This window comes from Clavelina lepadiformis, chromosome 2 (genome assembly GCF_947623445.1).
Source record: "Clavelina lepadiformis chromosome 2, kaClaLepa1.1, whole genome shotgun sequence".
Lineage (NCBI taxonomy): Eukaryota > Metazoa > Chordata > Ascidiacea > Aplousobranchia > Clavelinidae > Clavelina > Clavelina lepadiformis.
The window spans coordinates 26,067,907-26,093,227 of NC_135241.1; the positions used below are offsets into that span (position 1 = coordinate 26,067,907).

The window sequence follows — 25,321 nt, forward strand, 5'->3', positions numbered from 1 at the left end:
TCAAACATGATTCGTGCAATATTCAAATACAGATCAGCGTTACACGATATCATCATGTTATTGAGGCCAGCAGCATAAGTAGCCACGTAAGAAACTCATATCATATTATTCAACTCAAATCAGTTATTGTCTACATGCAACAAACAAGTTAGCTTCATCAATGGTAAACATTTAGCAATAACCAAAACACAACCAAATAAAGCTCTGAGGTCTGAATTGACCAACACGCCTCCTTGCTTAAATCGTTAAATACTTCTCCACAGTTTACGTTATGAAACATAGACATCAACTTACTCGGTGAGGAGGTCGGCCAACCCATCAAACCCTCGTTCTCTCGCAATGTCCTTGGCCAGCTCGTCGTGTCTATTCTTCAACTTGATGCAGCCCCACGCGCCGTTCTTCTCAAGAAGGAGGGTCACAAATGAAGAAAGACCGAGTCGACTCGCAAAATGAAACAGAGTCTCACGAGGGATGTGCTCTGCAGAAATGTAGACACTTGTATCTACATATATGATGTCTATACAACGAAACGCGTAGTAAGTCCAATATTTACAATCTGTCTGATGAATGAAATATGGTTCAAGATTACACGAGCCCGATGACATGAAAGCAATAAAAAAGTCAATAACCTGTGCCGGGGTCACCAGAGAGACTCCAGTTTGGTGGAAGAATGAGATGTTGAAAAGCACTCGTCAATCTCTCATCGAGCGTTGAGAAATCTTCTTTTTCCAGTGAAAAATTAGGTCCCTGGATTTTGTCCCAATCTTCCAGATTGTCCAAGTTATTCACACTGACAAAGCAATCAAAATATTTACATCAAGTGAAGTTTCATTTCAGATTGATATCTTAACGACGAATACACATAAAAGCATCACCTGTCAGCCAGGTATCTAGCAAGATAGCAGGTTTGGTCAAGATAGTAAGTGAACTCCTCCGTGGCAATGCACCTGCACTCATCATTGGGCAACCTTACATAAGCCGACAGCGCTACGTGCTCTGGGGGCTCGTGGTCTAAAAATAGATTAAGTGAAGATAAATCATAAAAATATAATCAACTCTATTCAACATAAACATCTTGTAATACACTGTGTGCCACTCCTCATAAAGCAACCTCGTAACATAAACAAACATAATTTCAACCACAATAAAATCTCTCTGCTGTTGAAAAACTTCTGCTGCTGTCTGCAAAACTTAAACCAAAAACTCAACCAGATCATTTTCAAAAAATCTGTCAAACCATCACGTTCCTTGAAATTATTAAAATAACTTGAAATATTTTAAAATCACTTTGAGTAAATGAAACAATAAAGTTTCCAGTTGAATGCTTTAATGGCCATTAGGCTGGCAATAAAAGCCGTTGTCACATCCTATCACTATTTGCCTAGACGCAGCTTGAAGCAAATAGCATGTAAGTGAAACCAGGGGCAGTTTTGTGTGATTGTTTAGACTTTATTTGCCTTGAAAACAAATGATTGCTGAAGCAAGGGGGCTCAGTTACAAGTCGAAAAGAGAAGACAATGGAGAGAGAGAGAGAGAGAGAGAGAACTATTCGGTGCCGTGAGAAAGAAAATGTGGTCGTGAACCAACCTTGCATGCAATCCTGCAGCTAATGAAACCTGCCTTAATGTAGAACAAATAATCAAATGTTAACTCTGATGACAGACATGTCTGGATTGTTCATTACTGCTTGTACTGTCACCATCGTGCAAAGTCTGACATTTATATCGTTTGCAATGAACATTCAGCAACAAATGTTCTATTGCACAAATAAGATAAATTGCTCATTTCAAAACTTCTCCTTCTCATTAAAATGCTTTGAAACATGTCACCATGAGCAAAGCAAACGAGCTTGCTGTACATGCCAGGAATCAACTTAGCACTTTCAATGACAAGTAACAACCACTTGACACAACTCCAACTGCTGTTCCAATACACAACATGTGAACAAGTTCCCGTTATTCCTTTTTCAGTTGAAAGTAACCATACTATAAATAGATGATAAAAGATGAAGACAATGGACTGTTTATAAATAAACAACTCTCCATTATGGTCCAACCCAATGAGTTCAGCATTGCTAAGAGCTTTGTTAAAGCTAGACTATGAGTTCCAATTGAATTTAAAACATGAAACAAGTTGTTACAAAAAGATTTCTACCTAAAGTTGTCTGGTTGGGAAAAATTGCAAATTGCAACAAACATGACTGGGAGTAGAAAATGCACTGTATGACATCATAGAAATAATTGCAAAACAAACATACAACAGGCGTTACTTTCTGGCATGACTCAGCACTTAAGGGGGTTCAAAATATTTCCGTACAAACTATATTTGATACGAGCTTGACAGAACCATAGATTTTTTAGCAGATTCTCCATCTCATTCATAAATCACAACCAAACACCATGAAAATGTTTGACACAAACCACCAAGAGCATCCACTTTCACAAGTGAATTGAAGGGAAAATTGGAGTTAAACAAAAATTTCAATGACCAATCACCGGACTCACCTGGTATCACTGCGTGGAACGCGTTGTCCTCTAAAGATAATTTTGCTTCTGTCACCTGACGCTGCTGGGCTCCTTGGAAGACGAGGAACGCTCGGATGCGATCAGGGAGAAGATAATCCTCGGGAAGAAAGGTGACGATCAAGCCCCCTCCCTGACACAAGACGGGATTAAACGGATATAATTCAAAGAACATCTTATCTTTAGTACTTTATGCACAGGCGTCTAAATTTATTAAGATTTTAAAAGAATGAAAGCATAAGATGCAAAACTCACATAGACAGGGGCCGATGTTGGGAGCAATTCCATTCGTGTTGAATCTGGAAGTAAATTTATGATAAAATAAATGCAATGAATGCAGTGACACAGGAATTCTTAAAAAATGAGGTCGACAAAAAACAAAAAATTATGACCTTAGAAGCAAAAAAAACATATATATATAGTATGTGGTGATGATAAGCTGACATTAACAGCAAATGTCAAAGGTCATGCCAGAAACAGCAATTGCAGCTGAGACTTTGAGCTGAATCTTATAAATATTGTCTGAAATGTGCAAGAACAGAAACATTCCAACAAAACAGTATTTTCAGTTGATCATGGCCACAAAATGAGAAATGCAATGAACGAGACTGAAGCAATGCAGTCTCACATGCAGATGACAGCGTCCAGACCTTAGCATTGACACAGCATTGTACAAAGCAGAACCATTGGCTGCTTTTCTCCTTAATGCTGGACAATAGTGGCGAAGGTGCCAGATGATTCTAGGCCGGGCCACTTGAAGAAAACAAAAGGCAGTGAAGGTAAGTGGTCCAGCCGTGTGCAGCCAACCGTAAAACAACACCCTTCGCACTGAAATCTCAATTTACATGATTACAGCCACAAATGGACAATTCTATTGAAGAGAACAAATTATCTGATGTAACTTCATCTTAATCTTCAAGTAGAAAAAAAATGAAAGAATTTGAGCCAGCACAGATGAGCCAAAAAGAGCCATCACTTATTAATATCAATATTGGAATGAAGGCTCACCTTGCTCAAGTGTCTGTGTAGTGTTGACAGCAAACATAAACTTTTATAGTTAAACTTTTATAAACAAGAATCTCTACTGATATAAACCCAACTTGCCCGCTATGATCATTTAAAGTTTGTCACAGTTAAAGCACTAAACATATTAATAAGCCAGGTGCTCAGGCTCTGGATATGTCACATTTATAAAAAAATTTCACTCCAAATATAACTCACCAATGTGCTGTTGTTGAACACGATACATCTCCACACAAGCTGGTTTAATCCTTATAAAAACCTGACATCAATATCGAAGGTGGCTCAGCCATATATTAATCAATAATCACCAATCTAACTTACTGCCAAGTTGAAAAAAATAACAAATTAAAAACTAAGAAATATTCAGTGTGAAGCCGTTCAACAAGCTCATACATGAATAAAACAGCATCAATTATTATTGTGAATCTAATCGTAGGTTTTCACATCAAAATGCCAAATATTATGAAATAAAACAGAACTCAAGCCACAAAAAGTCACATCCACACAACAACATTAACAGCTGTCAACTAAATAAATCACTTCCAGCCTTGAGGGCAAGTTTCTTAATATAATCATCGTTCTAATGACAGAAGCATGACAGCAATGAAAACCACTCTACCAGCTCATTCAAGGCACCAGGCGTTGACTAAGTTTACATTGAAATGAATAAAATTGATTTACATTGTCCATAAATTTAACTCAATAAACAAGTGATAATGTTGAGTTGGAACTAATAACTGGTACAGCAGTTACACTTCTTAGTTCTTATAATAATCAAAGTAGTTTTGATGCAGATGCCAAGTGGAGATACGGCATTGTTACATAACAAAGAATATAAAAGCACCTGTCTTGATAGAATCAAATCAATTTAAAACACAGCATTGCAAAGGAATAAAATCGTCTTAATGCAGCGTAAAGTAAGATTCAATCATAACATAGCACATAGATATCATAAAACCTTCATAGTAGTACACACAGAACTAGGAATGTGATTTAATCAGTAGAAAATCAAGACGGAAAGAAACTGCCACACATGGCAACAGATGACACACTGGTGTCAATAAATTCATTGAATCGCAGTGGCCAAGAAAACATTTCAGTTTCTTGGATCATGAAGAGCATCTTACCTGCTCTTTAATTTGATCAACATGGATGCTGAGGGACAGTAAATTGTCTACTTTTCCATCATCGTCTCCTTCCTCCAGTATTAAAAATAAGATCTGCATTCGGAGCACCTTTAGGAGGTTGATACTTTGGCCGTCGCTCCCGATTTAAATTAGCAGGAGGAATTCTAGAATTTGACATCTCCATCTGATGCTGCTCTTCCTCAACCTGCCTTTCATTTATTGAGAGCGTGATCTGTTTCAGCTCCCTCTTTCTCTTCTCCTCTGCCTCCGTACGATCTCGAAGACCAGTGGCAAGCTCCTCTGACACGGGAATTCGCAGAGGCTTCAACGTCGGTTTGTTGCCTTTCTTGGTAAGAAGAGCAAACCGGATGGTCTGGTCCTTGCTCGCTGATTGTTCCTGGAGGAGGGTTCGATGCACATTGACCGGAACGGTCATGTCCTGCTGCACAACACTTTGCTTCCTCATCTGCATGCTCTCCACCATGATCGAGTCGAACGCTTTCTTGAAGTCGTCATCTTCAGCGGAAGTGACGTGTCTCATTTTGCTTACTCCTGACAGGCTGGAATCTTCAACCAGATTCTCAACTTGGCCTTGCGTGTCTGCTACTGAGTTTTCATCATTAGTTGAAGGTTCCCACTCTCTCTCAGTGTCACTGTCCTCTGTCTGACTATTGTAATCTGTCGTCGATTCGTCGTAATCGTCCTCCCCATCTGTTCCATCCATCTCGTGACCTTCCGGGATCGAGGTCAGTCCCCGATGGTCGATGAGATTCGGCCAACTTCCCAACCCATGGATTTGCTCCTGGGAAACGAGCTTGCTCAACTTCACAAAAACTTCCTTTTCAACATCAGATACTGCATCTATAGCAGTTTGAAGAGAGGTGGCAAGATGAATCTTAGGTCGGAGCGCTTCAATTGTGTCTTGCACCAGGTAGTCGACCTCAACAGGGAATCTTGAAACTGATGTCATCGTCTCTTCAGCAGGATCCACACTTAAATTTTTATCCGATTCACTCCAGTAGGGAAGCGATTTCTTGTGCCAAATGTATCGTTGAAAGTAGGATATGAAGTAGTCAAGTTTCTTCTTGCTTGATCCACGATCAAAATATTGCCCGCAAGTTTCAAGCAGGACACAGACGAGTCGGATTCGAAATAAATTCTCAGGAGGATCAAGAGGAGCCGATTGATCGGAGTTGTATGTGACACCGAATGTGATGAAGGAATACAAAACATTAAATATCACGACAGACTCGAGCATCCGATAGTTGTATAACTCACCAAGGAACTTGACGCTACTCACTCTGCGCTGATTATATCGTGGATGGTTTATTTCCATCCCAACTCGAATTTCCTCCAAGACATCATCCACCACATTGTAACCAATGTCATCCCGATACGCCACCAGCCCGGCCACCAAACTTGCCAGGCAATGAACATTGTTGTATTTCACATTCCAAGACTGGGAGAGGCATTTCACCATATAAGCGTAAACGTCCAACGCATTCCACGGAAATTTTCGCATCTGTCTTAAAACTTTCTCGACAGTGTTTTTGCTGAGATCTCGAAACAGCAGCTTCCTCAAGTATTCGTGGAGAGGCGGACGTGGCTTATATGTCACGGTTTCAACTTTTGGTGGGTCGCAGGTATACCTGGCATTGTCGATCATCGTGCAATACCGTTGGTCCAGAGCCTTGGCAGTCCGTTTCCTTACAAGCTGGTCGAGAAGCACTCGAGCGCGAAGATGCGATGGAGCAGAACGCAACAAATATCGTCCGCAGGTCTCAAGCAGAGCGCAGGCCATCTCTATTGTGTGGGGGGAAAATTCTAAAATGAGAACTTTTAAACAATGTAATGTGTCTGAAACTGGCACCAAGCCAAATTTTGTCATTTCTCCGATGAACCTCACTGTCTTCACTTTGCTTTCGATATGGATTTGATCTTTTTTGCGAATGTGAAACCTGAAGTCACGAAATAACATCAATATCAGATGGTCAGAGACATCTGGCACGCACAGATGCAAAGTGGCTGCCAATCGTGAATAAAACGGGAGCAGATCGAGGCGAGATCGATGGACGTTGAACAAAGCTCGAGCAAGTTTCTTCCTATTCACCCTGGTATTAAGAGTCATGCAAAAATCTTGCGCTGCTTTGTCAACCAGATCACGATTGATGCAATCCTTCAACGAAGTGATGAAGTTGTCCATGAGGACCTTAATGCTTGCTCCTATGCTCACTTCTTCTTCATCTGCATCTTCATCCGGACTTAGATCCTTCTCAGTGTCACCAGATGCTTCAATCTTTTCAAAGTATCCACTTGGAGAGTTTCCCACAAGACCTCCCTCCTCCACGATGAGTCTGTCGACTTCTTCCAACTCCTCGAGGTTTGAGATCTCTATCTCATCGTAAGAGAGCTCTCCTTTTCCACTTTGCTTCCCTGCTGAAGGTTTCGCTTCATTGGAATGATCTTTTTTCTGAGGTTTTCCATCCGATTGCTTCTTCGAACTTTTTCCTCCGCTTGCTTTGAATAAAATGGCTGGGATGATTGCTTGAAGGTCGAGGAGATTGGAATAAAATGAGCACTGATCTTCATCTTCCCAGATTGATTGTTCTCCAAACGCCTCGACACTTGGGAACGATGGATCAAAGATGTTGATGCTGGATTCCTCTTCACGCACAGTTGGATCACTCTCAGGAAGATCTGGCGCATCTACATCAAGAAGATCTGCAAGACTATTTGCGTTGAAGAGGAGTTTCTGATAAGCTTCCTGCTTATCTGAAAACTCCTTGCTCTTATCCTCATGGAGTTCACCTTTGCTCTGGAGGATGTGTCGGTTGCGCTGCTCAAGAGCCTTCATGTCTTTGTGCATCGACACCAGATGATCCTTGACAGAGTTCCAGTATTCAAGGAGTACGTTGTAGAATATCTTCTGCTTGTCAGCTGCAAATATCTGACTGCGAGGCAAATCGAGGTCGTATTTCTCTATCAGCGTTCTCGATTTCCTTGAGAGCAAGCCAGCTAAGTCTTCTCCATTATACTTGCACAAGCTGATGATGACAGGAAGCAAATCATGTTTGTCACGATCAGTCGATGATATGGCGCAAAGCTGGTTGTGGATTAGGGTCAGTCCCTCTTTGTCCGTAAATATGCCGGCTACAGTGAGCTCAGCTACAAAGCGAAGGTCGGTTCGAACTTTGCTCATCGAGTTGGCGAGGCTTGCTTTGTCGTCTGCCCTCGTCTGAAATATACGCTTCAGCGCTTTGAACAGGCACGGAGTAAAGTCCTGATACCGCTGATGCATGAGGGAGGAGAGATGCACGGCGCAGGGGATGTCGTTCATCTTCATCTTTGTCTCAGCGAGAGTCGCCACAACTTCTTGAATATACCTTGACAAATTGAGCAGCTTGAATTCGTTACTGAGTTGAGTCCGTTGTTGCTCGTTTAATTTACCGAGTTTCTTTACAAATGCGGTGTTTTTTTTCAAGTTTGAATCGAGTCGGCGAAAGAAGCTATCATCGGGGTAATTGGATGTCGCGTTCTGATTGGTTGCTCGTAGAGACAACTTCTTCTCAAATCTCTCCTCAGCTTCTACTTTGATATGAAGCGCTTTGTCCTTCTCGTCATCATCCGTCACAGGAGGAACTTCTTCCTGCGGATCAGAGGGAGCTGCATCCTTCTCAGTAGGAACCATGACAACAGATCTTACGTTACCCAACACCCTGCACAAAGTTTCAAGAAATCCATTAAAATCTTATAACTCAAACAGAAGCCATAAATTTAAATTTACTCAGCAGCATCGAGGCAATATCAAGTTCAATAACATCAATTAATATTGTTGTGATTATGATGTTGTAATTCCTGTATTAGATTGACAAACCATGTAGAAGCTGTAATAGCAATAGTAATCTTCAGATAAGAAATACCACATTGAAATACAGAGTTAAGTGTATAACTTAACTATGGCGAGCATTAATGCAAAAATATTCTAAATTCGGCAAAATTACACAACCTACAAAAAGTAGCGCCATAACCAATTGTGCCGCAGTCTTTAAACATCACAATATAAGCGTGAAACTTTAAATTTTAGAACAAAAATTCTTACTGTGAGTACTGATTTGTAGCCACCAACCATATTGCACCAATGTAAATAAACGCTCTACAATTCACTTGAACTAACTGTACCATTCCAGGAATAACAAAGAAAATGAGCACATAATGAGGAAAAACAAAATCCAGACTCTGAAGCCAGCGTTGTTCTTAATCGCTTCTCTTACTTCTTCATTCCCGCCTTTGACGTTCTCCGAACTTTCCACAATTTTTTCCGCAACCAAATTAATTTCACCCTCCTGCAGTTGCACTTGATCACTGAACATTTCGTGAAGACGAGCAATCTCGACAACTTTTCCTTCGATCACTTTCACTTCCTCCATCATTTTGTTCATGTCCGAGAAAAGTTGGGCATTTTCTTCTCGAAAAACAGCTTCATCATCAGAAGACACCTCATCATCACTATCTTCATACAAGAAGCTTTTCGATGCGTAAAGATCACTCTTCATTTTTGAAACTTCCTCCTCGGGAGGACTTTCAGATGCTGGAGCTTTCAAAGCAGCTCCATGGAGTGAGGATGCAAGTCGTCTCTTCTCCATCAAATGCTTGCTTCGAAGAGCATGTTGCCTCTTCTGGATCTGAGATACCGACTTGAGATAGTCTTCTATGATTTCTATGGCATGCAACTTGTGTGCTTTCGTCTGATCGTTGCACTTCGAAGGAATTTCTTTTTGTTTTAAATTCGAAAGCGATTCCGTGCAGGTTTTTATAAAACTTTCAGCGTGAAGATCAAGTTCAGCTCTTTCTTGATCACCGATTCCACAAGAATTGTCATTCGTGGCATGACTAAGATAATTTTTACTGTTTTCCAACAAAAAATCCCGAAGTTTAGTGATATTCGAAACCATGTCAGCAGACAGCTTTCCGAACTGAGTTTGTGGTGTGAATTTGTTCCGAAGCAGCAACGATTTCTTCTCAAGCAATCCATCAGACCTGCGGCAAGCTTTCAAAGCCTTTAAAAACTCAGGAGTTTGGTCAATCATGTTTGATCAACTTCATTACTATCACCTGCTTTCATTGTGTTACCAAAATAAACTATGAGTATGGTCCAACCAACCGGGACAGTAATTTGACAAAAATTTGATACCGGTAACAAACTTTACACAGCTTAGAAACTTGAGCTTATGACAATTGAAAAGCACGACAGTTTTGACCACATACCACTGAAATCTTTATCTCTGGACTGAGAAAGTCTTTGCACAGTATATAAGCTGATCTATGACATCCTTCGAGACCCGAGCACCAATGATTGAGCTTGTCATGGGGCATTTTCCATCTGAAAGTTCTTTTATTTGAATTTTTATTTGTTTTCATGTTTGAATTTAGAACGACTGGCCAGTCAATACTGCCCACATAGGCATACTTTTTTTTTTTGAAAACGTGTCGTGTTTTGCAAACAATTTTATTGGTGGTAACCAATAAAGTAAACATGCACGCAAATTTATGAGCCTTGAGCGTTCAGGTGCCACACTTTCCACTGTGGTGTTTTACTAGGTTGCCTTCTGACATTATAGCCTATATACGGACCTTATAGGCCAATGTAAGTTTCAGAATAATGCAGCTTTGGATGCGGCCTATAATATAGCTTCAACTGGGCTAAAAAATCTATCAATCCACACGACACCTGATTCATGAAATGTCCAAATATGCCAACCGGTATTTCACGCAAGACTGTAGTGTAAAGACATAGACTGACCAACACCATGTTTTTTAAGCATGCGCCCTTGCGCAGACCCGAAAATTTATAGCCCAAGCCCACCTGACATGTCACCTGGTTTGTTAAACCAACAACGGAAGAAATGCCACTTGCAGTAGGAAATCAGAAGTAAGACTGCACTGCTCAGCTCAATTCGATTGATTCTGTGTTAAAATATCCTGGATACCGGTAACCTGGTTTTACAGGTTTAAATTTCATTGACGGCTGTCTACAAAGTAATCGCCCTAAGGTACCCGGAGGCGGCCTTGCCACAAATGTTTTTTCCATTGCAGTCTTTTAAGGCCACCACGTGATTGGTATATATGTTTAAAAATCACCGCTAAATGTCGCAGAAAAGACAATTAAGAGTAAATACTGTATCATTTACAGTGCAATAGCTATTTACATGTTTGCGCCCTTTTCGAGATTTAAAAAAATCGTTTCTACATACCAATTTTTTTAATTAAAATTTTTCATTAAGTCACAGCATCCAAACATTGTTTTGTTTTACCGATAACATGTTTCGTAATAAAATAAATAAACTTTTTCTTTTCTTAGAAAAATATTTCTGAGGTTTTTACCTGCTCCTTTCGAATATCTTCAGTGTTCACAGCATTCGGTAACAGCGGTAATTGTCTCTATATTAGGGTTACCATATTTTCGTGGCCTAAAATCCGGACACTTTTTAGTGCCCACTAGCGGTTTTTAAAAATGAGGTATGAACACAATGTCTGTCAATATGACGTCACACTAGCAATGCTTTGCCTATCCATTGTATACCGGAGTGGATTTTTGAACATAGTGTCGTGAATTCACTAGGCTATTGGGCTGTTTCTGATTTGACCTCTGGTGATCTCTAGGCTAGGGTCTAGGTCAGACACGTCGCGTGCCACGTGTTGGACACCCCTGATTTACAGGATTATTCCTGCAATTCTAATTCCCCCAAAACGCCCATCATAAAATTCCGGACATTTGAGCATTTTTTAAAATTCCTCCCGGACGCAAAATTTAACCCTACATTCCGGACATGTCCGGAATTTTCCGGACGGTATGGCAACCCTTGAGTCTATATAGGCCTACAATACTTTAATACCACAGAAAAATAAAAACACAAAAAAATTACAAATATTTGTTTCTTTTTGGACAGAAAACTTGTCAGTTATTACGCTTGGTTGCACCTATTTTTTGTAGTTTTCTAACACTAACATTCCGCTGATATCGGTGTTTAATATGCAATTGTGACAATTCGCTCAATGACTTATTTTTGCCTTTGAGTCAGCGTGGCGTATAAATAAAGTAGGCCTACTTTGCGCAATAGGTTTTAAGCCCTTTCGGCTGTTTTACTTTTTCCTGTTCAACAGCGCGTGTTAGTAACAACTGGCTTGATTTTTCGTCCCCACCGCGCTTAAGACGAAAAATAAAATGATTGATTGATGGTATGGTATAATAATGTTTATCCTCGGACTGAGGAAAGTCTTTGCACGACTTAAACCCGGCGATGATTCGTCATCCCTTGAGCCCCTGTTACGGAGCTAGACTTTGTGCAAGTTCCGATTGTCACATCTTTTTTTATTTTGGTGTTTTGATTATTTTATAGTATTGCCCGAATTTAGAACTGTCCAACAGGTTCACTTAACATGAGCAAATGTCATAAATTCCTTGCACAAGGGCATCACAAAAGTATGGCGCCACTGCATATTGAACAAGGAATCTTTCATTCGTTCGTTTATTTTATTTTTCGTCGTCAATGTGGGGAACGAAAAAATTGTGCTGACGCAGGTGGTCGCAAACATTTTAGTAGTTATCGACAATAATTTCCACAAATTGGACGGGAAAATGTGACAAGGCCTTGAGGGTAAAAACGTGCATTACGGACCAATCAGAGAGTGTAAAAAGACATATTAGCGTCAGCACGGCAACCAAATCCAAATTATAAACACATTATTGAAACATACTTTAACACAAAAACACGTAATTTAAACACATTTAATATAAAACAAAAGTGAACTTGAACAAAACCTGAAGCTTTTCATGGTGAGGCCAGCTTTCGAACCACTAGGCCAGGGTTACTATTCTATTCTACTATTCTATTCTATTGGTACTATCTTAGCAAATGTCCAGTTACAAAAGTTCAAAATTTGCTTAGTTCCGTTATAACTCTCATGAAATAACTTACAGTCATACAAATGTATTAAAATACGGTATGTAATATAATAATTCTTTGGATAGGTATTAATTTACCACTTACATACTCGCTGATTAATTGAATAAGCAGGAATAACAAAGCCAATGATGAACGATTTCATTTTCGTACACACTGAGACAGACAAAGTGCGGATTCAACACTGAAAAGGTCCGCATTCGGACCGCGGTCCGCCAGTTGAGTAGCCCTGCACTAGGCTACCGAACCGACAATGCTCAAGTAGTCAGTAACTTATCCGTCCATTTAGTAACTCATCCGGTTATCAACTTTGTAATTGTTTACTGTTGCATTGAAAATAAACGTATAATATACCCGACACCGCGTTAAGTATGGAGTATAACCGGTATAAAGAGTAAAAATATACGAACAGTAAAGCAAGTTTAGCTGAACGCAAAATGTTCCTGTTATGGCCTAAACATTCTGTTCATACCTGGGTGGTTAGTGAGTGATGAATATGGAGTCGAGGGAGTGTTTGGTTATACTCACTCATGAACTTGATCTAAATGACAAAACGCGAAATTTGGCGAGTTTTAAGGGGAAAATGGTACTGCAGGGAAAGATTGCTGGGCTTGGTATAAGTTATTTGAATAATCCTTGTCGCAGTTGTGTAAAAACATGGCTAGTTGCAATTTAAAATATCGGAGAGAATTGCACCGGTTCTAAATTTTGAGAACTATTTCTAACATATTTTAGGCTTCTTGTTAGGGTATTGATTCACTGCAGAAGTAATTATGCCAGGTCTAATTTGAAAGAAGTTTGTCAGCCATCAGCAAACAAAGAATGCGCGAGAGATTTTCTAAGTTTTTGCAAGTGTTTGCTTAAATCATGGATTGCCCAACAGGAACGTTGATCAATCTTAATGATGAGGAAGGATCTTCGTCAAATTTGGTGAGAGAAAACTCACAGGAGAGGAAGGTGAAAGAACTCAAGTGTGACATTTCCTATCCGACTGTGCCTTAATGTACAACTGATAAATTTCTTCAATACGATGAACCTTACTTGCAGGGAAATGTCAACAAAAAACTTGGCCTAACTCCACTTCACCTCGATCAATCCAACAAAACTGACTCAACTTTATCAGATGTAAAAGAAAAAGTTCAACTTTGTGGATATTTGTCAAAGATTTCTTACAATGGCCCGATCAAAAGTGAAAAATTTAATGAAATATGTTATCTGCTTATGTAGAAAGAAATCATATATATGTATGTTCAGCGTTTGATGTCAGATGAACAACTGACCATTTTCATTACCAGGTTCACGCACGCGTTGGTTCACGTACAACCCAGATTCATGCGAGATGATTTATTATCGATCCTCAGGGTCAGATGGGGGCAACGTCCCAGTGGGGAAAATCCCACTTAGAAGAGCTTCATTCAACTTCAGTGCCAGTGACTTGAGTGATAATATATTCACTGTAACATCAGATGGGACCACCCACACATTACAGGCAATAAATATTTGCTCAGCAATTGTTATTTTGTGTTTTTGTTGGTGGAGGCAGTTTTGTGTCAAAACTCGGTACATTTATTTCTATTCCAAGTTGTCCACTTGGTCCAAGTGTTGCCTGTGATAGAGCAACCCCACCAAACATGTTTACAATAGAATAAAATCTGTAACTGAAGTCCACAATCAGATAACATATTTTGTGTCCAACAATAATAATTATATGATTGTAATAGTAATAATTACAATTCATGGACAACATCGCAGGGTCAATAGTAATGGCGGGTCTCTAACGTATGAAGTCCTGCCTTGTGGGACACTTTCACGGAAGGTTTAGTTTTATTTTAGATTAATTGGCATCCACTAATAACAGGGATCGACACCATTGGTTGAGTTTTGGAGATTTATGCCACTTCCTTAAGAGCTAGCCCTTCTTTATATAACCTGCTGTGTATATTCTTGTGCTTTGCGCAGGCTTGTGACAGAAAAACCCTGTTGTGGTGGCTTCAGGAACTTCAAGCTGGAAGAAGATCGTTTAACTTGAAGCAAAGTGACGAAACAAAGGAGCAGGAGGAATGGCACGGAACCATACTGGGCTCAAGTTTATTCTGGGTCCCGAATGTGAACAACACCAGCCTGGGTCTTCTTGATGTCAGACCTGGGTCCAAGTCTCCAGGTATAGTTGATGCTTTTTATGTTTTGAAGAGTTTATTTCCAGACAATTTGTGTAATTTCTAGCTGCAGAGAATGAAAAGTTGGAGTTTAACATCGTTCCCCATTTGGAGGCGCCACCAGACACAGTGGGTGAACAAGCGGCAACTTTGCACAAACCAAGATCGGCAACTTTACTCTCGCAATCAGCTCTCTCTTCATTAAGCAACAAGATACCCAACCTGGGAACTCTGAACACAGCTTTCTCGAATGTTGGTAGGTGATGATGCCCATTATCACAATGTGCAGTATCAGCTATGGGACTTGTATTTGGAGTGAAAATGAGTTCAATATTACATCACAGGTGAGGCTGCAATGAAAGGTTTGCGGTCACAAGCACAGAAGTTGCGACCGCCGTCGCTTGACAGGCGATTGTCAGAGACGAACGTTGATGGCGGAACAATTCAGAAGTCGTTATCAGGTGAGTTGTACGATATAAATTGGCGTGCTGTAGTTTCATGCATATGATATGATGTATAAATGATGTATGATATAAATTGGCATGCTGCAGTTTCATGCAAGGAATGAAGAACCAATATGGGCTGATTGTAACTAATCGGCGCTCTGCTATTTAAAGCGTTGAATAGATTATTATTTGTTGTGCCATACAAGGCAGTTAAAACAATGCCGTTCCATTCATGCTCTTATTTACATTTCTTTCACTGATGCAAATTGTTATATAAATTGTTCCCGGAATTGGCATCAACTGCATTTGTGAACAACAATTTGGAAGTTGATTGCCAGCAGTAAATGCTGTTAAGCATTTTTTAAATTATGGAAGAAATCAGCCATAAATATAGAGCAATAAAGAAACCAGATGTAGTTGACATTGGCTGTAGTTAGCCGTGCATGTGACATGCCTTCAGGGTAGTGTTTGACATGAAGTAGCAGTTAGTTAACTGCTTGCTTTCGTCATAATGCTTTGCTATGGTCTGTGTCGTAGCTATTTCATTGCATAAGATATTGAATTTCAGTCGACTTAATTAAACGTTTAGTCGTACCAATGTGGATGTTAAATGGTGATATTAAAATTGGTTGCTAGTTGTTGATGAGAAAATGCATCTCTCTTTGCTGCAGCTTCATCGTCCGCGAGCAACTTGAGCACGATGGGGAAGGAAATTAATTACCAGGCCTTCGTATCAAATTTGAAAGAGACTATCCAGCATATGAGGGAGGAGATAATTTTACTGAAGAATAAACTCGACACAAAGGAGGTGGTTTAACAGAAGAAGATGTTGCTTCGTTTTCTTTTTTTAAATTAATTTTCGCATCATAGGAGGCCATAGAAATGCTGAAGCTCGAATTACAAAAGTATGAGAATTTACAAGGTTGGTGCCGGATGATGGTGACAGTAATCTGCATCCTTGGATCCAGTTCCAGACTTTGGATGCAGCTCACCCCCAGATAAACAAGCTCTATGTCATAATTTGTTTATTCGCCATTGTTTTAGCTCAATTGTCAAAGTTCGACGGATTCTCGGAAACAGACTACAAACTTCGATCAGAGGTGATCGGCTTGAAATTGAGCAACGAAGGACTCGAGCAGGATAAGCAGGATGCAGCGAAGAGGGAAGAAGAGCTCAAGGAGCGTGTCGGGATGTTGGAGGAGATGTTGAAGATCAAGGATGATGTGGTCGTACAACTGAGCAATGAGGTGAAAGATCGTGACATTGACGAGTCTAAGATTAGTCCCATATTTGACGAAACTGTTGACACCAGGTGTTTCAGCTTGAATCATCAAACAAGTCTCTAACGAGTGATCACCGGAAGTTAAAGAAGGAGAAGAATGAAGAATTTGTGATCCTTACTCCAGCGGATGCGAGCGAACACATTGATGAGCTCAAAGTAGGTTTTGTGTATATCATCATAATAAAGTTGCTTGGCTCACTGTAACAATTTGTTGTAGACAAAGGTGGATGGATATACAATGCAAAACAAATTTCTAAACAATGAGATTTTGGAACTTTCAAATCTGAGACAGGTCGATGCTAAAAGGCTTCAAAGTCTCCAAGATAAGGTTCGAGTGACATATTCGATTTTCTAGGAAATTACTCTGACTTCATAAAGTAGCATTTTTCATCTTTCCACCCAGGTCCATCAGCAGGAAGCAGAACATTGCCAGCTGCACAGCAAGTACCTCGTCCTCCTCTCCGAGATGAACAAACCGAGGACGGAAAGCGTCGGACTAGCTGTGGCCGGGACAAAGATTGAGACGTCCGACAGTGATCGGCGCGAGATGGTGAAGATCCTCATCAAGGAAGCTCTCACAGACTCAGAGCTGAAACACATCGAGGACAGCGATGACCTCAGGTGATTGACATCTCGGTTGTGGGTGATTGACATCTCGTCTGTGGGTTGTTATCTCTACGCATGACTTCATTTTGCATTGTTGCATCACAGAAAGCGAAAGTACGACCAATATGGCTTCTCGCAAGTTGTTGAAGATGATGCTGAGTCATCATTGCTTACTGCAGCAAGTCGATTGGAGAAACGTTCGTCGGACATTCTTCAATCGCTGAGTCAGTACAAGACGTCGATTGCTGTGAAGTGGCAAAACTTCCTCACCATAAACAAGTAGAAGGCAGTAGAGATCACTCGTGATATAAATATTACCGCACTGGAGAAAACACTGAAGTATTTTCCTCATCAGGGAGCTTCAGAGAGGAGAGGATCTTAAAGCGCTGGTGAGACTCGGTGTCCCGCATGAACTTCGACCCCAGGTGTGGAGCTGGATGGTCAACATCCGGACCTCCCACATTAGGTAAGATTCTTGCAGTGGTGGTACCCAATGAGAAGTTGTGCGAATGAGATTGTGTGCTTATTGCTTGCCAGGCAGAAGCTGGAGCTGGATCGGTCGTATTACAAGGACCTGGTCCACAGCAAGGAAGCTCAACTCCCGTCCAAGCAGATTGAACTCGATTTATTGCGAACGCTTCCCAATAATCGACATTTCTCATCCTTGTCCTCATCAGGCATAGATCAACTGAGGAGAGTTTTGAGAGCTTACAGCATCCACAACCCAAGCATAGGGTAGGTCTATGCCAGCTTCTAAGTAGTGACTGATAGTTCTTTAGTCGTAGAGACAAAGCTCAATAACACGGCCGACCATACAGGTACTGCCAGGGGCTGAACAGGATAGTTGCGGTCTCGTTGCTTTATCTGTGCGAGGAGGAAGCATTCTGGTGCCTGGTGGCGATCGTGGAATGCATTATGCCACCGGACTACTACAGCACGACCCTCACCGCTTCCCAGGTCGTACTTCCTGCTATCCTGGTGAAGAAAAAGATAATTTCCTTCAAATTTCAACATAATTTACACCTTTCAGGCGGATCAAAGAGTTTTTCGAGACTTGATGGCCGAGAAACTTCCTCGTCTCCATAGACATCTTGAAACTGCTGGTGTTGATTCGTCGTTGATCACTTTTAACTGGTTGTTGTGCATCTACTGCGACAACGTACCTCCCGACACCATGCTCCATATATGGGATTGCTTGCTCTATGAAGGATCCAAGGTTTGTGATGCAACCATCCACATTCCTTCATCCTTTATGACGTCACAATCTTGTCTAGGTGCTCTTCCGGTTTGGACTGGCGTTCTTCAAATATGTTGAGGATGAGATCCTGCAGCTTGGTGACTACATGGCCATCTTCAACTTCCTCAGGAACCTCTCCTTCCGGATGTATGACGTCAAGTAAGTGCCGTCTCATGCTGCCAACACGACCTTATCATTCTTTATGATATATCTGTGACGTAATAACGCAGGGTACTGGCGCAGACGGCGTTTAGCGGAATGAATCCGTTCCCGATGAGGAAGATTACTCGACTCCGTCAGATCCACATGGAGAAGGTGCGGGCGGAGCTGAGGGAGCTGGACAACATCCGGAGCGGATTCACCACGATCAGGAGGGAAGCGAGGCGGGAGTTCGACAGCGACGAAGATTGACCCATCAGCATTTTTCTGTGCTCTCCTATGTTTTCATCATAGAGATGATTTTAGTGATTATTACGTCATAAATGGATTAACTAAACGGATGACTTAGATTGCATCAACTTGCAAAGCAACCATAAACTTTCCAGACCAGTGCAATATAAGCTTGCCAGCGATATGATGACGCCTTGCCATTGATTCGTCATTTCCCACTTCTTTCTTAAAGTGTATGTTCAATAGATTTCTGTAACTTCTCGCATTTCCATATATGGTCATGTTTTCGTGCAATATTCTTTTTACTGTGCTATACTCCCTCATATATTTGTATGCTCTCGTCCTATGTAATGAAGCGGGAACCTGGAAGCCGTCTATCTTAATATAATTTCCACCGCAACTATCTTGCCTCGCTCAGGAGATTCCTTCCCGCCAGTTCTGCCCTGTTCAATCTCATGAGCACATACAGTCACGGTAAATAACTTACGACATCATTTTAATACAAAGCAGCATTTTTATCGAGACCAGGTGTAAGTTTGAATTGAGTATCGACCAATCGTTATATCCAAGAAGCCGAGTGTCTTGTCCGTTATTTTAGCTTCTATGATCGAGTCCGACTTGTTCAAGACGACAAAAATGATGGAATTCCCGTCCATGAACGCCGCGTACTTGAGATCGCCATCTTGCGGTGAACCTACAACCTCGATTCTAATCGAACCTTCTCCAAGAAATTTGCTGCGAAAACGTTATTGTGACGTCGTACTAAGGTCAACAAAGTCCGCAATAATAAACGACCGCAAATGTACCTGAAGTGTCCCATATGGTAGAACATGGGCTGTTTGTAGAATTCACCTTTTTCCTTGTTCACAATAATCGGAGAATCGACAAAATTATTCGCCCAGTTGGGGCCTCCCCCCATATCGAGAGCCAGGTTCCAGTCCGTCCATCCGGTCACCCAGTGGTTTAAATCCTGATGACGCAAAAATTGCATTCACTTTTGTCAACTCGTCTCTGCTTTTGCCAACTCACCTCAAGAATATCCTCGCTGTATCTTTGCCCCGATTCCCAGTGCCCGAGTCGAACTTTCGGGTCCACCCAGGGCATGGCGCTGGCGCACGCCTCGGTGCCGAAGATGAAGTAGTCGGTGAAATTCTCATGCGTTTTAGTAAGTCTGTTCGGATCGGTGATCCAGTCCATGTACCTGGTAGATAAACCATAACTTCAGCGGAATATCGAAGCTCAACTATTTCAGGCAGCAACCACAGTCAGTTTAATGCGCAGCGGCAATGCATGGAAGGAGGGGTAGAGAAGGAGAAGGAGTACCAGTGAACTCCGATTCCGGAGATGTATTTGGCGGCATCCGGGTCACTGAGCACGACTTGAGGCCACGACGGTAAGACTAACCTCTGGTCATCTCCTATCATCAGTATGACGTCATCGTGTCCTCTTGAGTGCAAGCCTGGGCCCTGCAAATGTTCGACACAGAGTTGTAGCAGGAAATAAGTTCCCAACCTCGTCAATAATTAATCATTAATTTCGGATGTACGGAGTAGAACACGTCATAGCCTATATACTGTCTATTTTTCTTTTGTGTATGAAACCGAACGAAGTAAAAGAAGAAAAAAGTTTTTTGTTCTAAGTACCAGGTCCATCTTTATAAAATCTCTCTGTTGTTCGGGAGTGAAGCCCATGCAGTTGAAAGAGAAGTTTTTGGCGAAACCGTCGATCGGTTCGTTTTGTGCCGTCACGGCCCATAACTGAACTCCATTTCGCTCGTATTCTTCAATAAATCTGCAACCGACTGACATTAGATTATTTCGGTGTTAATCAATAATTAGCCGGGAGACCAAACACGAATCAGCTGAACAGGAAAGTGACAAAATTACCTGGAAAAGTATAAAGCCCACGCCTTGTGGTTCTCGTCACCGGCCACACCCTTCAAAAAACCGTTTCCTCCCCACAGCGCGTTGTTCTTTTTCATCCATGATGGGGCGCTCCAGGGACTCGCGAAGAATGACATTTTTCGCGCGTTCATCGCAACCGCGCGGTGAATAAGCGGAATCTACGTCATAATAGGTTTGTATTTAGCAAAGTATTTTCAGTTAACGCTGTGTTATGGGAATGTCATGGCCAACTTTATAAACGAAATCTTCCAAGGTCAAGGAGAAGTTCTTCATCTCGAAATCTCCGGGCGAGTCGTCGTTGTAGGTGTAAGGTCGCGTCGAGAAGTCGCATCCTCCCATCGGAATCCTCCCCACGTTGTACTCGATGCCTGGAAAGATCACAAAGGTGAGTCGGACGCGGTCACTTGCCCTGAGATAAGCTGTGAGGCAAACCATCGGAAGAGAAGTAAGATCTCATGAGATGCTCCTGTGCGGCGGTTGGAAGGCTGAAGATGTTGATCCCAGCAGCATCAGTAAACGCTCCTCCGAACCCTTTTAATGTCTGATACCGCGTGGAGGAGTTGATTGAAAACGAAACTTCTAGAAAAAGAGTTTTTACAAAACTTGCGTCAAATTTTTGTAAAAATTAAAATCGGTTTTGATGAAAAAATGCTTCAACTCGGTCTTATCACATTCACCTGGTGACGTGTTCGATTCTGTTTGGAAGGAATGTTCCATTTTTTCAAATCTCTTTCCCGCCTTGCTGCTCGTATAAGAAACAGCTTCTCCACTGTTCAGTGTTGGAATGGTGGGTACTACATCGCAGTAGGTGGAGTTACACACGCACACGTTCGAACTATATGTAAAATATTTCGGAGAGCACTTTCTCGGTTCAGGTTCTTTTTCTGAAATAGGCATTTCGCCAAACATTTTATACTGTAACGTAGCTTGATGAGATTTATCATCAGGGAAATAAAACGTAAAAGTTAGACAGGTATAGTTTTATAGTTATCCTATGAATAGTTTTAGATTGAAAAGTACTTAATTTAATAAGTTTGTTTCTGATCGATCTGACCTTCAGTCTGTTGATCTGGGAGAAATACGACCAGAAGAGCACAAATTGCGCCAACAACAAGTAACGAGGCAACCAGCAGTGCAGAGGCCGCCTTGTACGACATTTCTTTCTACCAACAACTGCAAGAATGCGATAATAATATAAATAGTTACAAGACAACTTATCATAAGTCGAGCAACTTAAGTTCAACACATTCTCGCAGTGTAGCGAACTACGCTCAATGAAACAAAATATTCCACTGCATGGAGAATTACGTTGATGACTCTACTCAATCTACTGGAAGCTTTCATCCACTGCACACTGTCTTCGTTTAAACAGTAAATTGCTCATGGTTTTGTTTCAGCCAATTAATTTTACGACTCTCCGCTCGTTTATTTTTGTTGATGATTAACCAGCTGCACAGTTTACGTAAGTCGTGTTTACCTACTGACTGATTTCTGAATCAAGCCAAAAGGGACCTTTGCTTCAGAACATGCTTGCTATTACGTCATAATCATGCTTTCCTGAGCCAGGTCGACCTGTCAAAACGATCTGAACAGCATAAAAATATTGCTCCTGCTTGCTTGCTTATTGCTTGCTTCTAAGATGACTAATAAATCTGATCCTTTTAAAGCTTTTCCACTTCTGCAATATTTGTGGCAGTTCTGCGCTTTATTGCAACAACGATTTAAATTTAAAACAAAACGTGCTCAGGCTAGATCGTGGTCAGGTTCGAACAATATCATCATCAGCGAATCACTTGAAGTAAAACTCGCGAAACACAAAACAAAACAAACGCGCGAAATCACAACGACAAGACGCACGTGATTACATAAAACTCTAAAAACATGAAATAAAATACAGACATCAAATTAAGAAGAACTATGTCGGACTCCGGTGCAGCTTTGATTGACATCTGTCCCCGACAGGGCACAAATGGATGCAACGGAGAACGTTAGAAATTTCTTGAACATCTTCCGTCAGAAAGCGCCGGCGGCATCATCGTCATGAAGGATCTTTATCGAGATTAGGTTCACTCATCTTCATGATGATGATGATGATGATGAGATTCTTCTTCCTCCTGCGGGCTTGCATCTTCCTCTGTCTCCTCAGCATCCATGAAGTTGCTTCCGCTATCCGCTGTAGAGAAGGCGGAATCAATTCCTTTAGCGAAGGCATTTTCGATCCCGGACTCGGTGGCAGCGACTTTCACCACCTGCAAGGAGGTTGAGAAGTGTTTATCTCGGAGCAGGATCATCTCCTTCTCATACTCCTTTTATTTAAAGTCTACAAACCTTGATGTTGACGTCATCGAGTCCGAAATTACTCAAGGCCTTTGCGACACTTTCGTACACTCGATCGCTTTCACTGGACGTGACGTCACTAACTTGTACAACTCTGACTTCATAGTTGGTCGCGGTCTTCCACGATGAAACCACGGTGACGTCACTATGCGGCTGTGAAAGATGAATCGGTTTTGATCTTCTTTCGACATCATGTTGTATTCATGACTTACCGTTGGATCACGTGATCCATCTTCATTGTTGGGTAAGGGTTTGTCGTCAGTGGGCGCTGTTTGTCCACCAATCACAGCCAAGCTTTGGAAATCCGCCAACCGCGTCCAGGCACCGCATTCGTTGGTTTGCGCGCATGAACATGACGTAATAATTCGGAATACGAGAGAAATCTAAATGTTTACAACGTGAGTTGGACTTCACTGGTAATAAACGCAGTATATTGTCATAATCGCTCTGGGAAGCCGATAGCAAAGTTTGAATCCAAAGTAACCAACCGCCCGAACCTCGCTGCCATCGACACAAGTCGCTTCTACTGTCCTGTTGAAGTATGACGTAGCTGAGCAGCACGAGCAGAGACGAACAAAGTCGCCTGTGACCTCATGATAGTGAGAGCCGCTATTGCACTGGCCCTCGCAGTAGGAGAGCTCTATTGGCTGGTTGGTCGTGCATCCTTTTATGGTGTAGACTTTCGAGTCGGAATTCATCGCCTGGCACGCACCCCGAGCCAATTGACCTGCACAAAGAGCAAAATTAAGAATGCAGATTATGACTAAACAATGGTAAGTCGTAGCAATAAGACAGAAGTTGAACTCACATTCAGAGCAGCATCCAAACTCATCATAGACGACAACACCCTGCAAAGACGTAAAAATCCTGATTAAGTGATGAAAGACAAGTATGACGACACACGCAAAGGAAATTACTAACCCCTCTTTGCAAACAATCGGTGTGGTTAACATAGTTGCAAGATTGCTCAGACATCACACTAAGTGCAAACCCTCCGGTGACTTCAACACAGTTAAAAACATTGCAGCGTTCCCGGTAGGTGGCGCCAATCTATTAAAGATTATGTTGCTGTAATTTTATTGGCAGCAGCGGTTGATGGAATTTGTCTGTCTGTTAAAATTTTTCTGCTCTGTTGCTGTCAGAAAAAAACTAAACTTGACCTCAATGGAGTCACAAATCATGCGTTTGACGTCATACTTGCAAAAGTCGTGTTTCATTTCCTGTAGATCCGGGTGTTGTGACGTAACAAACCTTCGCCATGCATTCACCGCAGCAGGATTCGGAGAAGGAAGATCTTTCATGGTCCTGAAGTATTAAACACGATTGAGACAACAGTGTTACAAGTTCAAGTTCAATGCAAAGGGACACCCACTCACAGCTGGGCATGGCGGACACGTGGTTGTGTTACAGGTGGCGATGTAGAAACCATCGTCGCCCTTCTGGTCAGTACAAACACAACTTATACATTTATCCTCAGACCAAGTCGCACCAGGAGCCTGCAAAGAAATAAAATCTTTTAAAATTAAAACATTAGCTCAATTTTATCGGCAAAAAACTTCCACTCTAAAACGTTTCAAATTCTCTGCGTGTTCTTATTTAAAACGAACCCAGTACCTGCGGTATCGTGTTGTTTAGCAAACAAATTTCATCCGGTTCTGCAAAATTCAAAAATAAAATTGTAACCCAAGTTAGAATCTCTTTGAGGGAAGAGCTGAGTGAAGACGTACCACAGGAGCACTCCAAACAACATCCGACCTTCCCACATCGAGAGGCGAATCCGGAGGAGCAGGTAAGATCCGTTGGAGGAGGACAATTGGGAGGAATATTCCTCGTCACTGGGACTCTATCCACGCTCTCACAAGTTGCTCCGTTGCATTCATCCAGCGACCAGGTCTCCCCGACCTAAAATGAAGGAAGATGAAAAGTAGCAACGAGACACGGTGCTCAGATAAATTTGACGTACGTCGTGGTAGGTTCTATTTCCAGCGGATTCTTCGATGCATTTGCTGCGAACACATCTCGGGCAACATCTTTTTGAATCCCGCTCGCCCCGATAACCCTGCCAGGTAAGAGATAAAACAATTAAATTAACTTTCAACAGGATCCATTTAACTTTCCTTGAGCACCTCCGGGCAGCTGCACTTCCTGCGTGAATCTCTGCACTTCTCCCGGTACACAACCACACCGGATACATTCCTCGGTGCACATTGACATTTCAAGCATGGGTTTGCTTCAGATCGCCACGTGTCGTGAGGGTCTTTTCTAACCACTCTACCCCTCAGTGACGTAATACAGAATGGGAGGGGTTCTGTCGTGATGACGTAAATATT

The 25,321-nt window shown here is 41.6% G+C and overlaps 6 protein-coding genes across 15 annotated transcripts in view; 1 reads left to right on the forward strand and 5 right to left on the reverse strand.

The window, feature by feature from the left end:
* Window positions 1–3,890, reverse strand: part of LOC143445185 (rho guanine nucleotide exchange factor 28-like) — a 32,878-nt gene extending 28,988 nt beyond the window's left edge. For 5 of the 6 annotated variants that reach the window (XM_076944104.1, XM_076944102.1, XM_076944103.1 and 2 more), the window contains exons 1-6: window positions 3,744–3,890; window positions 2,778–2,821; window positions 2,505–2,655; window positions 876–1,011; window positions 630–790; window positions 295–478 (exon numbers count right to left, since the gene is read on the reverse strand). In XM_076944104.1, coding sequence (XP_076800219.1) covers window positions 295–478; window positions 630–790; window positions 876–1,011; window positions 2,505–2,655; window positions 2,778–2,821; window positions 3,744–3,771 — 704 coding nt within the window. In that variant the 5' untranslated portion in view covers window positions 3,772–3,890. Of the gene's footprint in view, window positions 1–294; window positions 479–629; window positions 791–875; window positions 1,012–2,504; window positions 2,656–2,777; window positions 2,822–3,172; window positions 3,276–3,743 lie in introns of all 6 variants that reach the window. The other variant, XM_076944101.1, reaches the window with a different exon arrangement.
* On the reverse strand, window positions 3,863–8,379 carry LOC143445187 (regulator of nonsense transcripts 2-like). The gene has a single exon (XM_076944106.1). The coding sequence runs from the start codon at window positions 8,358–8,360 to the stop codon at window positions 4,731–4,733; it is 3,630 nt and encodes a 1,209-aa protein (XP_076800221.1). The 5' UTR covers window positions 8,361–8,379; the 3' UTR covers window positions 3,863–4,730.
* Window positions 8,380–8,388: 9 nt separating this feature from the next.
* Window positions 8,389–10,727, reverse strand: LOC143445189 (syntaxin-18-like). The gene has a single exon (XM_076944108.1). The coding sequence runs from the start codon at window positions 9,757–9,759 to the stop codon at window positions 8,842–8,844; it is 918 nt and encodes a 305-aa protein (XP_076800223.1). The 5' UTR covers window positions 9,760–10,727; the 3' UTR covers window positions 8,389–8,841.
* Window positions 10,728–13,351: 2,624 nt separating this feature from the next.
* On the forward strand, window positions 13,352–19,274 carry LOC143446161 (TBC1 domain family member 2B-like). 2 transcript variants are annotated; one of them, XM_076945681.1, is made up of 19 exons: window positions 13,352–13,590; window positions 13,681–13,822; window positions 13,929–14,122; window positions 14,593–14,794; window positions 14,857–15,045; window positions 15,134–15,250; window positions 15,907–16,043; window positions 16,106–16,157; window positions 16,280–16,482; window positions 16,548–16,673; window positions 16,735–16,845; window positions 16,921–17,138; window positions 17,229–17,402; window positions 17,479–17,589; window positions 17,661–17,858; window positions 17,942–18,080; window positions 18,154–18,339; window positions 18,398–18,519; window positions 18,591–19,274. In XM_076945681.1, exons 1-19 carry the CDS (start codon window positions 13,501–13,503, stop codon window positions 18,769–18,771), a joined length of 2,892 nt encoding a protein of 963 aa, XP_076801796.1. In that variant the 5' UTR covers window positions 13,352–13,500; the 3' UTR covers window positions 18,772–19,274. The 2 variants fall into 2 exon arrangements, with proteins under 2 accessions (XP_076801796.1, XP_076801797.1); XM_076945682.1 differs by having other exon boundaries at window positions 16,557–16,673.
* LOC143446162 (lysosomal acid glucosylceramidase-like) lies at window positions 19,230–21,989 on the reverse strand. Its single transcript, XM_076945683.1, has 10 exons — window positions 21,709–21,989; window positions 21,332–21,538; window positions 21,087–21,233; window positions 20,886–21,022; window positions 20,637–20,812; window positions 20,394–20,541; window positions 20,074–20,216; window positions 19,780–19,951; window positions 19,557–19,720; window positions 19,230–19,485 (listed from the first exon to the last, which is right to left on the reverse strand). The coding sequence occupies exons 1-10, from the start codon at window positions 21,809–21,811 to the stop codon at window positions 19,266–19,268; spliced, it is 1,617 nt and encodes a 538-aa protein (XP_076801798.1). The 5' UTR covers window positions 21,812–21,989; the 3' UTR covers window positions 19,230–19,265.
* Window positions 21,990–22,313: 324 nt separating this feature from the next.
* The window catches only part of LOC143447181 (uncharacterized), a 41,249-nt gene continuing 38,241 nt past the window's right edge, over window positions 22,314–25,321 (reverse strand). For all 4 annotated transcript variants that reach the window (XM_076947146.1, XM_076947145.1, XM_076947147.1 and 1 more), the window contains exons 87-98: window positions 25,118–25,299; window positions 24,955–25,050; window positions 24,719–24,893; window positions 24,606–24,646; window positions 24,368–24,487; window positions 24,189–24,296; window positions 23,913–24,041; window positions 23,800–23,839; window positions 23,489–23,718; window positions 23,204–23,374; window positions 22,983–23,144; window positions 22,314–22,903 (exon numbers count right to left, since the gene is read on the reverse strand). In XM_076947146.1, the coding sequence (XP_076803261.1) occupies window positions 22,721–22,903; window positions 22,983–23,144; window positions 23,204–23,374; window positions 23,489–23,718; window positions 23,800–23,839; window positions 23,913–24,041; window positions 24,189–24,296; window positions 24,368–24,487; window positions 24,606–24,646; window positions 24,719–24,893; window positions 24,955–25,050; window positions 25,118–25,299 (1,637 nt within the window). In that variant the 3' untranslated portion in view covers window positions 22,314–22,720. The remainder of the gene's footprint in view (window positions 22,904–22,982; window positions 23,145–23,203; window positions 23,375–23,488; window positions 23,719–23,799; window positions 23,840–23,912; window positions 24,042–24,188; window positions 24,297–24,367; window positions 24,488–24,605; window positions 24,647–24,718; window positions 24,894–24,954; window positions 25,051–25,117; window positions 25,300–25,321) is intronic.